At 44.6% G+C, this 12,629-nt stretch overlaps 1 protein-coding gene across 3 annotated transcripts in view; it reads left to right on the top strand.

Annotated features, from left to right (window-relative positions):
• pibf1 (progesterone immunomodulatory binding factor 1) overlaps positions 1-12,629 on the top strand; it is a 34,191-nt gene that overhangs the window by 7,032 nt on the left and 14,530 nt on the right. For all 3 annotated transcript variants that reach the window (XM_017457471.3, XM_017457472.3, XM_017457473.3), the window contains exons 10-11: positions 272-370; positions 12,359-12,524. In XM_017457471.3, coding sequence (XP_017312960.1) covers positions 272-370; positions 12,359-12,524 — 265 coding nt within the window. The remainder of the gene's footprint in view (positions 1-271; positions 371-12,358; positions 12,525-12,629) is intronic.

The following is a 12,629-nucleotide window of genomic DNA, read 5'->3' as shown; positions in this document are numbered from 1 at the left end:
AGATTTTAAGTTTAAGGAGGTAGATAGTTTTCCACATGGGTGCTAGGTGTTGGGGTTTTTTTCTTCTTCTTCTTCTTCAATAAAAATAAATAAATAAAAACTGTATTGTGTGTTTACTCAGGTTGCCTTGGTTTTATGTTACACTTCGTTTGAAGATCTAAAATTGTTTAGTATGGGATATACACAAAGTCAGAATAAATCAGGAAATACTTTTTCACAGCACTGTACTTATATACAGTGTCTCTGATTTTCTTTTTTTTTTCCCTTCCAGAAACCTCCGTGAGGCTCGGGATAACGCCGTCCTCGAGAAAGAGCGAGCCGCCGGGGCCGAGAGAGATGCTCAGGCCAAATACGATCAGCTCCTAGAGCAGTGAGTGTCCATGAATGCTCTCTCTCTCTCTCTCTCTCTCTCTCTCTCTCTCTCTCTCTCTCTCCTCAGACTGTTACTGTCACAGACTTCAATCTGTGTTTTTCTTTCTCAGGAAAGACGAGGCATTGTGTGTAAATAATTTTAGCACTGAATGGTATTTTAGCTCGAGGTATGAATCAGTGTTATGACAGCATTCTTTAGAAAGGAAAATCAGGGTTTAAAAAACAACAAAAAAAAAAACTTGAACGCATTACCAGTGTTGACATGATAATTCTATTCTTGTTGTTGTTTTGTTAACACAGTTGATTCAGCTGCTCCATTTAAAGCCCTCATGCCTAAAACACGTGGTGCATAATCCTAGTGTTGATTCAATAACATTCCTTTTGCTACCATTTCTCAAGCGACACGAATCGAAACCGAACCGAGTGTAATCGCTTTATCTGTCCCGATAATCATGCAAGACTTCTATTAAAATACCGTCTGTGATATTTGTGCACGTTCGCCCTGTTTAACGCTGCACGAATCGGACGAGTAGTCCGCGTGCCGTTTGTATGGATTTGAATCGATTCGTGAGTCATTGTTCTGTGTCTGAACTTGATGGAGATTTGGGCTAAGGAGGGAGGATGTTAATTTAATCTGCTCGTGTAGGTTTGGTGACTTCTCAGGCCAGTTCAACAAGCTTTAAGGGTTAATCGGGTTTGTAACTGAACTGCCCTGAGTCAGTACAGCGCTGTGTAGGTGCGTGTGAAGCTCTTCAGTAGACACCCAGAGTTGTTTATTTAGTAATGTAAAAAAAAAAAAAAAAAAGATTATAGGTAGATTTCTGTCTCTGTCTGGGAAAACCTATGTGATGTCTCTGTGGCTGAATTCCTGCAAAGATCAAGTTACAACCCCAATTCCGAAAAAGTTGGGACAGTATGGGAAATGCAAAACAAACAAAATAAAAGTCACGTGAAAAATTCCATTCACCCAGTACTATATTGAAAACACATTCTTAACGTTATTTGATGTTTTACTTTGTAAATTTAATTTATTTTTGAATATATACACACATTTCAAACTGCAACACACTCAAAAAAAAAAAAAGTCTGGACAGTCGACTGTTTACCGCCGCGTAGCATCAGCTTTTCTTTGAGGAACACTTATTAAGCGTTTGGACGCTGAGTGAAGAAACCAGTTGGTTAAGTTTAGCGAGTGGAATTTTCCCCATTCATCCGTTATGCATTTCTTCAGCTGAGCGGCTGTACAGAGACTTCGTTGCTTTATTTTGCGCTTCATAATGCGCCACACGTTCTCAATGGGAGACGGGTCAGGACTGCAGCAGGCCATGCTCGCACCCGCACTCTCTGCTCACGCAACCATGCGCTTGTAATCCCGGCAGAATGTGGTCTGGCGTTGTCCTGCTCTGGATGGCAGCATATGTTGCTCCAAAATATGTACATATTTTTTGCATTAATGATACCCTCACAGATGTGTGAGTTACCCATGCCATGGGCACTGACACGCCCCCGTACCATGACAGATGCTGGCTTTTGGACCTGACGCTGATAATAGCTCGGACGGTCCTTTTCCTCTTTGGCCCGAGGAGAACACAACGGCTGTTTTGTCCTAAAACTATTGGAAACGTCGACTCGTCGGACCACAAAACACGATTCCACTGTGCTACTGTCCATCTCAGATGAGACCGAGCCCAGAGAAGTGGGCGGAGCTTCTGGACAGTGTTGATGTACGGCTTCTGCTTTGCATCGTAAAGCCTTAACGGCGAATGGTGTCGACCGACAAAGTTTTACCAAAGTATTCCCGAGCCCATGTCAGGCTCTCCATTACAGACTCATGACGGTTTTTAAGACGGTGATGTCTGAGGGATCAGAGATCACGCGCGTTCAGAAGTGGTTTTCGGCCTCGCCTTTACACACCGAGATTTCACCAGATTCCTTGAATCTTTTCATTATTTTGTGCACTGTAGAAGGAAGGTGAAATGCCCAAAAGTCTTTGGGGAACGATGTTCTCAAAGTGTTGGATTATTATATATCCCAACTTTTTCCGTCACGGGGTTGTAAATAAGTAGCCAGTGTCGTAAGAAACAATCGTGAAGTCACAATTTGATCATGTGTCCTCGCGAAACAGACGTAAGCACAATGGAGCTTCGGTTTTGTAATCGGAATCCGGCTGTCGAAATGTCCGACAGTCAGAGTGAAATCTTCAAATCTGCCCAAAAGTGGGAAGGGAGAATAGTGCCTTTAAAGCTCTATAACTTTACACGTTTCTAGTTCAGGAAAGTGACTGTTTTGCCTGGCGGTTACACTCAGTGCAGATTTATAATGCATAAATCATACGCAAAGCCAGATATGTTCACCGTTCGAGCAGGAAGTCTTGACGGATCCACACTTTCCGGCATTTTCTCTCCAAGGCTGATGTGAGAACCAGCCACATCTGTCACTCACTCCCATCTGAACGCATGTGCCGACGTCTTGTATGCAAATTTACAGGCTGGCAGGTTTCACAAGTAAAACCGTTACTGCAAAAAAATATGTAAATCATAGACTAAAGACTTTTCGGCTCCGAATAAAGCCCGTAAATTTAGTGCAGTTGTGTTTTCCACCTTATGAGAAGAACTATTCCGAGATTGGGAAGTGCATAATGAGACTAAAGATCCACTCTGTGGTTTTAGTCCAAGCGTTCACATGGAGGTGAAGGCTGGTATGTTATTGATATCGTGATTATATTGACATCAGGAGATTAAAAGCCTGGAGAACTGGTGCCAGGAGAACAACCTCCTCCTGAACGTCAGCAAGAGTTGATCGTGGACATTAGCACGAAGCAGGAGAGGAGCTACGACCCCATTAGGATCAACGAGACCCCAGTGGAGAGAGTGGACAGTTTTCGAAACCTTGGTGTCAACAACATGCAGGACGTGTCATGGTCCTGTCATATTACCACCCTGGTGAAGTTTGGGCACAGCACCAAGCGGGATAGGTGGGCACTTCGGAGGGTGGTGCGATCAGCTGAGTGCACCATCTACACTAAGCTCCCTGACCTGCAGTCTCTCTACAGCATGCGCTGCTGGACCAAGCTCAGGAAGATAGTCGACGACTTCAGCTAACTGAACTCTATCTGGAATCTTCTTTCTGGTGCAGTCAAGGAAGTGCTTTCGCTCCAACACAGAGAGAACGAAGAGGAGCTTCTTCCCACAGGTCATCCAGGACAACACCAAGGACCAAGCGTGTTTGCTGTGGACTATTTTCAGACTTGGCCACAAAAAAAACCCCCACCACCACCTGCTTTTTCCATTCGCATTTCCATGATCGGTGTATATCAATTTGCATATCTAAATACCGACTGTACGACATCTGCATTTAGATATGCAAATTGATATACATCGATCAGCCCTAACATTAAACCACCATTACGCCACCACCACAGCTCCACAAGACCTCTGAAGGTGCGCTGCGGTAGCCGTCACCAAGTCGTTAGCAGCAGATCCTTCAAGTCCTGTAAGTTTCAAGGTGGATCAGACTTGTTTGTCCAGAACATCCCACAGACGCTCGATCGGATCGAGATCTGGGGAATTCCACACCTTGAACTCTTTGTCATGTTCCTCAAACTGTTCCTGAACAATTTTTGCAACGTGACGGGGCGCTTTATCGTGCTGAAAGAGGCCACTGACGTTAGGTAATACTGTTGCCATGAAGGGATGTACTTGGTCCGGAGCAATGTTTAGTTAGTTGGTACATGTAAACGTAGCATTCAGATGAATGCCAGGACCTGAGGGTTCCCAGCAGAACCTTGCCAAGAGCAACACACTGCCTCTGCCGGCTTGCCTATTTCCCATAGTGCATCCTGGTGCCATCTGTTCCCCAAGTAAGCGATGCCCTCCTTCATGCACCCAGCTGTCCACATGATGTAAAAGACAGCGTGATTCATCAGACCGGGCCACCATCTTCCATTGCTCCATGGTCCAGTCCTGATGCTCACGTGCCCACTGTAGGAGCTTCCGGTGGTGGACAGGAGTCCGCATGGGCACTCGGACCGTTCTGCAGCTACGCAGACTCGTACACAGCAATATGGGGCTATTGTGTCCTGACACCATTTTATCAGAGCCACCATGAACGTTTTCCGCAATTTGCGCTACAGTAGCTCTTCTATGGGATCGGACCAGACGGGCTAACCTCTGTGCGTCCGTGACCCTGCGGCCAGTTCACCAGTTGTCCTTCCTTGGACCACTTTTGGGAGGCACTAATCACCCTCTGCATTCCTGACGTTTTGGAGTGGCTCCGACCCGATCCCTGGCCCTAGTCAGAATCACTCGGATCCTTACGCTCGCACATTGCTCCCGCTTCCAACACATCAACTTCGAGAAATGACTGTTCACTTGCTGCCTAATAAACATATCCCACCGCTTCACAGGTTCCACTGCGGTGAGCTAATCAATGTTCTTCGCTTCACCTGCCCGTGGTTTTAACGTTACGGCCGATCGGCGTATACGGTCGGAATACTTGGCTATATGGAATCTAATACATCGGGAACTCCTGTACTAACTCAATTCCTTCAAGGCTTTTCTCTGTGTTCATGACATCATGTGCAGAATAGTGTGTATGCTTACGGATCCTGATGTACCGTACTTTTTAATGGCATAATCGTTTTCAGTTATATAATTACAGAGTTCTATCGAGTTCACAGATTCTAAAACGAGAGCAAAAAATTAAGAAAAAACACGCACTACATACACGCTGTTCTCTTATTAACTTATGTTTTACTACTTCGCTTTGTTGTCTGGTGAGCTATGAACCAAAATGCCAAGCGAGAAAGACCTGTCTTTTGGACATGAATACCTATAATTATCCTTGACAGCGGTATTCTTTAAAGGAGAGACAGACACACTGACACTTCTCACGTTTTCTCAGGTGTTTCAGAGCGAGCAGGTCACTAAGGAGTTGTTGTTGGGTTTTTTTTTTAACTCAATCATTGCTTGGGGTGATTTATCTGAATCCTGTACACCCAATTGATGCACAGCACGCAATCCTTTCTTTTGTTACTATGTACCAATCTATCTTTCTGGGTTTTAAAAAAAAAAAAAATAGTTTCGTATGTACTAGATTTGTGTACCTTCTAAACTTTCTAGCTGTATTTGTATCTCGCTCTCAGAACAGTACTACTTTGAAGAGACTTCCTTTTGTTCCACTTCGCCGTGTCGCAGAAATAGGATGACGTTAACTTTTTATTGGATTTTGTATGGATTGGAATCAGTTTAGTGAGTCATTGTTCTGTGTCTGAACTTGATGGAGTTTTGATAGGAGGAAGCGGGTGGGAGGTAAAATTACTCTTCGTATGTACATTTTAAAGCTTCGCTGGCCAGGTCTACACACTTTAACGGTTAATCAAGTAGAAACCGAACTGAGCTGAGTCAGTAGGTGTGTCTCTGTCAAGCTGATGCACTTTCTTGAGTTGTTAAGACAGCAGTTATGTTCCGTCATACACGGGCGTTAAGCGTTTGAGCAGGATGACGGAATGTAACAGTTCGACAAAGGAATGGTACTATAGAGTTAGGTATAGCCCGGGTGTTGAATGAAGGTACTGTAATTATTATCATCTACGTTTTTATATACGTTGTGCGTTCATCCATCGATCGATTCATTTTTTATTTATTTTTTTTTTTAAATAAATTTTGTACCGCTTATCTTGCGCATGGTCACAGGTGGAGCCTGGAGCCTATCCCCCGCCTTGAGGCACAAGGCGGGGGACACCCTGGACGGGGTTCGCAAACACTACGGGCAATTTGGTCATGCGAATCAGCCTACAGCGCATGTCTTTGGACCGGGGGAAACCGGAGTACCCGGAGGAAACCCCCCGAAGCACGGGGAGAACATGCAAGCTCCGTATACACAGGGCGGAGGCGGGATTCGAACCCCCGACCCTGGAGGTGTGATGCATTAAGGCCCCATTCCCACTCTATTGTGCATTTCACAACATGAAATTGTAACTGCGCGCTGTGAACTAGGGCCTAGTAAATCAAAGCAGTCGAAAACAGCTAGAGGATTATTCAAAACTAGCCATTTTAAATACGCTTAAGCTCCAGAATGATGACGCATTAAAGGAAAAACAAACTTCAGTGGCGTTATTAGAGAAGCAGGATGGCTTAAATAATGGTTTTATGAGGATGACAGTTATGTAAATCACGTGCTGTAGCCTTCATGCTTACCAGGCTTGAGAGAACAACAATTGAAGAATATCTCTTGGAAAACTGGCGCTCCATTCATCCAGTACACTTCCTGAGATGTGTAGAATCCGTGCCAAGGTCTAGTGAAGCTGTTCTTGTGGCCCAACACTTACCTAGCTGTGTTTATTATTTTGGTCTTTCTCTTTCATTAATTGTCTTATCGGTGTTTTACCGTCATGATTTCCACCAATCCATTGAAAGTTTAATAACAGACATGCCATAGTACCTAGCTTTTTTAAAATTGTTTATTTATTTATTTTTTTAACTTGCTGTTTCTTGTTCCTAGTTCACCGTATAAAGTAACCGTATAGCGGTTGAATTTCTACTTCAAAAGCCTTTACTTTAAAAGGACGAGGCACCTCAGGGTTCCGATCTAAGACCGACTCTCCTTGCCATTTTAACCCCATACAGCAAGTTCATTCCGATGTAATGATCGACTGAATGTATAAAGACTGTTTAGAGTCAGTCATGAGTAAAGAGATTATTAGCAAGTTGAAGAACACACCGCCTTGATTGACGAATTTGTACAGCACGTCCTGCAGGAGTTCACTGGCATGCTAATTCTCTACATTGATATGGTTTTACTGGCGTCACAAAATGCTCCGAGCTATTTTTTTTTTTTTTTTTTTTAAAACATTGCAAGTATCCCCTCAGACCAATATGAGAGCGCACAGAATGTTCCTAAATAACATGTGATTTATGACGTTCATGTTTGACAGCTGTAACTTTCCATAGACTTCTGCACCTTAATAAAAGAAAAATTATTCGGTACCAATGCAGCAGGTGTAAGTGGTGTCAAAGGATGCATCTTTCAACACTTAATCCTGTAGGCTTCTACCGTTTTGCGATTTCCGGTACGGGGGGGTGTGCACACACACTTTCACCCGTGATCATCCCTCATTGGTTGTCTCCTCCCCCCCCGTTCTTCAGCAGCATCGAGCCCTTATTTGCCCATGTTACAGGCTCGCAGTGTGTCACTGCACTCCAGACGCATGCCTGGCATTCCAGCGGCTCCTCGCTGCACAGTTGTTGGGCATAGCCCGCGTTTTTCTGGCCCTGGGGAACGGATCGCTCGCATTCACCCAGGAGCTGGGCTGAGAGGAGGGGAGAGAAGAGTGCAAGTGACACATGCTCCTTTCCCGCTGTTGCCCTCCACCCCATAAACGCCTCAGGGCTCCCTTTGCGGCGGACTGGTCATGTTTTGACATGGGAAAAGAGGGGGAAAGTGGATCATAGGTTGCATTGTGTCGAGTTGTGTAACGGTCACTCTGACTCATCGTTTCGAAACGTAGGAAAGGGTTTTGAGGACAGAAACAAAAATGTCAACGGCTGACTAGAAAATATCAGCGTTCGACGTCCATATTGTGAGAACGATCAAAATGTGCGTTAGGATTTAGACCCGCGTCTCTAAAATTAGACTAGCGCAATGAATACTCACTGGACACTTTAATAGGAACACCTGTATTCCTGTTTGTTCACGCAATTATCAGCTCGGCCAATCACGTTGCGGCAGCAGCGCAATGCATGAAATCGTGCAGATACAGCTCGAGCTTCAGTTAATGTTCATATATAGCATAAGAACGGGGGGAATGTGATCTCTGTGCGTTCTGAGGTGCTTTACTGCTCACCACGGTTGTACTGAGTGGTTATTTGTGTGTGTACTGAGTGGTTATTTATTCAGCCCCCTCCCCCAGCCCCCCAACATGATTGGCTGACTGGATAATTGCATGAATACACAGGATTCATAACTTATCTCTGATTTATTATATAACTGTCTGTGGCAGAGGGCATCTAGGTTTTTTTTATGAGGGCTGGATGGTATTCAGTAAACAAAGCTATGATCAGATTAGAGCTGGACTTTTAATCAGATCTTAACCATGATGGCAGTTTTTAGATTGGGCAATCAGATAACTGTGCTTATGGTTAAGGTTAGAATTTGGACACCGGACACTGTTTGCTTGCATGATGATGCATGCGGTAACGTTTTTAAAATACAGTATACAATCAAGATACAAGTGCCTTTCTGAATTGGATGATTATCATGTAGTCCCAGGTCTCGTGCATGTTTTCCTCTTCAGAACTATCAGGATCACATGACTGACTGTACAACCCCAATTCCGAAAAATCTGGGACAGTATGGAGTCATTTGAAAATTCAGTTCACCCGGTACTATATTGAAAACACATCATTAGTACGTTATTTGATGTTTTACTTTGTATATTTTCAAAAATAAAATCAGTTTACCGCCGCGTAGCATCAGCTTTTCTTTGAGGAACACTTATTAAGCGTTTGGACGCTGAGTGAAGAAACCAGTTGGTTAAGTTTAGCGAGTGGAATTTTCCCCATTCATCCGTTATGCATTTCTTCAGCTGAGCGGCTGTACAGAGACTTCGTTGCTTTATTTTGCGCTTCATAACGCGCCACACGTTCTCAATGGGAGACGGGTCAGGACTGCAGCAGGCCATGCTCGCGCCCGCACTCTCTGCTCACGCAACCATGCGCTTGTAATCCCGGCAGAATGTGGTCTGGCGTTGTCCTGCTCTGGATGGCAGCACATGTTGCTCCAAAATGTGTACATATCTTTCTGCATTAATGATACCCTCACAGGTGTGCAAGTCACCCATGCCATTGGCACTGACTCACCCCCGTACCATGGGCACTGACACGCCCCCATACTCTTTGGCCCGAGGAGAACACGACCGCTGTTTTGTCCTAAAACTATTAGAAACGTCGACTCGTCGGACCACAAAACACGATTCCACTGTGCTACTGTCCATCTCAGATGAGACGGAGCCCAGAGAAGTGGGCGGAGCTTCTGGACAGTGTTGATGTACGGCTTCTGCTTTGCATCGTAAAGCCTTAACTCGCATCTGTGGATGCAGCGGCGAATGGTGTCGAACGTTTACCGAAGTATTCCCGAGCCCATGTCAGGATCTCCATTGCAGACTCATGACGGTTTTTAAGACGGTGATGTCTGAGGGATCAGAGATCACGCGCATTCAGAACTGGTTTTCGGCCTCGCCCTTTACACTCCGAGATTTCACCAGATTCTTGGAATATTTTAATGATCTTGTGCGCTGTAGAAGGTGAAATGCCCAAAATCCTTCTGATTCGTCTTTGGTGAATGTTGTTCTCAAAGTGTTGGATTATTCTCCGACTCATCTGTTGGCAGATTCCCGAGCCTCGACCCGTCCTCGCTCTTGAAAGACTAGGCCTTTTTTGGAGGCTCCTTATACACTACGATCAGACGATCGCCTCACCTGTTTCACACCACCTTCTTATTTCAACTCGTCACATCGCTATTAGTCCAAAATTACCCCTGTCCCATCTTTAGAAATGTGTAATACAGTTTCATTTGATTTGAAACGGCAAGATTTTAACAGTGGACATCATCACAAAGCGGCCTTACAGAAATCTTGATGTAGATGCAGGTTTCGATCGCTCATGACGCCGCCGACGAGCAAAACTCGCCACGAAACGACATTTTAAACGCCGATCCATGACATTCGGTATCAGGAAAAACAAGACATACTGAGATCTAAATTTAGCCTGATCAAAAGGCTTCGGTGTGATAGCATCTCTTCATGCCATCTCAGACGCAGACTGGAAACTTCTCCGGGTGGTAACAGGTAGAGCTACATTCTGTATATTGTTAAAAATGATCACACTGCCACTAAATACCCAAGCACGCTGGTCGGTAGGTACGGTGCCATACTTATAGTAATTACAGATACTTAATGATTACAGATTACTGTCCAGTCCGAATACATAAAGTATGGTTTCTACATTAAAAAAAAAGAGAATATTTCGAAAGAGTGAGCTAATTGCAGGACAGGGGTTATTCTTTTTTTTTTTTAAGAATATATATAGGCATACGGTATGTAAACGTACAACCCCGATTCCAAAAAACACAGTGGGACACCGTGTAAAATGTAAATAAAAACAGAATGCAATGATCTGCAAATCTGATAAACCCGTATGTTATTCACAATAGAACATAAACATATTGAATGTTTAAACTGAGGAAATATGAGGGCATTTTGAATTCCATGGCCGCAACACGTCTGGAAGAAGTAGGGACCGGGGCAACATAGGGCTGGGTAAGTAAGTGTTACTAAAAAGAAATGGCTGGAGGTTAATTGGGAACAGGTCAGTAAGATGATTGGGTATGGTGGTATAGAAATGGTATTGGGGTGCATTAGTGCCTGTGGAATGGGCAGCTTGAACATCTGGAAAGGCACCATCAGTGCTGAAAGGTATATACAGGTGTTCGAGCAACATCTGCTTCCATCCAGATTCCATCCCATCTTTACTTCTGAGAGACTTCTGAAAGACGCTTGTTCAAAGAGTATACAAGAAAATCCGTTCTTCGCTAAGGCCGAGTGCACACTACGGGATTTAGCACCGATTTCCCAGTCTCAGAATAATTCTGTCCACTCCAGAGACAGAGGCTCTATGGTACATCTATGACCAGTAGTAAATGCATGTGATGAGCAATAGCGAATGAGAGACTAATCAAATTCATCTGCGGTCACGCGCAGCAGATCCCTGAACCCGTTTATCATCCATCTATTCTTGTGCTAATTTGTCACGTCAAAACGGTTGTGGGACGTACGACTGTAGAATGGCGACACTCCTCCCTACACAACCGCCTCTGTTTTTCAGACCAAATGCTGCAGAAGTCACGTGAGAGAGTCACATGGCAGATCAGCTGTGCTTCGCTTGGGAGCTTGTGTGCGCGTGAGCCGAGTCCTCAATCACTCAGGCCGTGTACACACCCCTACGTTAACAAAACAACCGATCGCAAGTGATAAAAGGCATGACATGTCAACAGTGCAGCAGTTCTGAGATTTGCAAAGTGCCATGTGGTGTCCACTCACGTGGTTCTTTGAAGCTTGAGAGAGTTTTTAGACATGCATCACATCACAAGCGACAAGTAAAAGTGATTCTGCTTCGTCAGTTAGTTTGTCTGTGTCAGGAAATCTGTTTGTATACGGTTACTGGCTGCATGTTGCCCAAGATGATTAAAAAGGAAAAAAAATAATTATGCCATTATAGTAGTAATCCTCCCAACCGCCAGTGATCAGAGGAGAACACGGATGAGAATTTTACCGTGAGCTGCCAAGTTTAAGCGGCTAAGCGAACATGCCAGGATTTGTTGAAATATGGATTTTTTTTTTTTTTTTTTTGTTTGCAACGAAAGGCATTGAGTCAGGTGTCTGTGTGGGTGAGTGTACGAGCGAGGAAGAAAGTGGTAAAATGACACAGTCTCAAAAGGGTGTTAACCCGTGTACCACCTGTACCATTAACTAACAGCTAACAGGCTACAGTATTGTATGCATAAAGTAGGTCATGGCATGTTTCCGCTCGAAGCTTAAACGGGGGAACATACAAAACGTCCCAACTTATTAGAGCAACCAATATTCAGTGTTTCGTAACGGCCCCAGCGCTTTATCATAGTTGTTTCTGATGTCCTCGATTGTGTCTTTTTTTGTTTTTTTTTCTTTTCTTTTTTTTTGTGCGAATTTCGGCTGTCGCGTACCAAGCACGTGAGGCGCTGCCTCTGTCTTTGTTACACCGCTTAAGCGTAAGCGTTCCCAGGCGTCGTGCTGGGGTGGGTGGATGAGTGTATGGGCGTGTGCTGCACTGAAGAAGAGAAAACATAAGTGACACCTTTACAGAAGTGTAATCCGATCTGCCTGTGTGTATTCCTGGTATGAGTAACGCCCGTTTTTGAAAATGTCTGTGTGTTGCGTTTTGCACGAGCGCAGGTTCAGGCAGCTGCAGCTGAACTCCGAGAGCCGCGCGGCCGGGCTGCAGAACCAGACCAAGCTGAAGGCTTTCGAAGCCGAGCGCGCTCAGATCGTGCAGGAGGAGACGGCCAGGAACCTCAGCCTGTGCCAGATAGAGTGTGAGAAACAGCAGAAGAAACTGGAGGCAGGTGTCCTTTCATCACCTTACGCTGCCTCGTCATCAGCTTTTTTACTGTTGTTGTTGTCTGTTCCTTTGTTTCATTTACATTTACAGAATTTGGCAGACGCC

This window comes from Ictalurus punctatus, chromosome 26, assembly GCF_001660625.3.
Source record: "Ictalurus punctatus breed USDA103 chromosome 26, Coco_2.0, whole genome shotgun sequence".
Lineage (NCBI taxonomy): Eukaryota > Metazoa > Chordata > Actinopteri > Siluriformes > Ictaluridae > Ictalurus > Ictalurus punctatus.
This window is presented reverse-complemented; position numbering and strand designations above follow the sequence as displayed.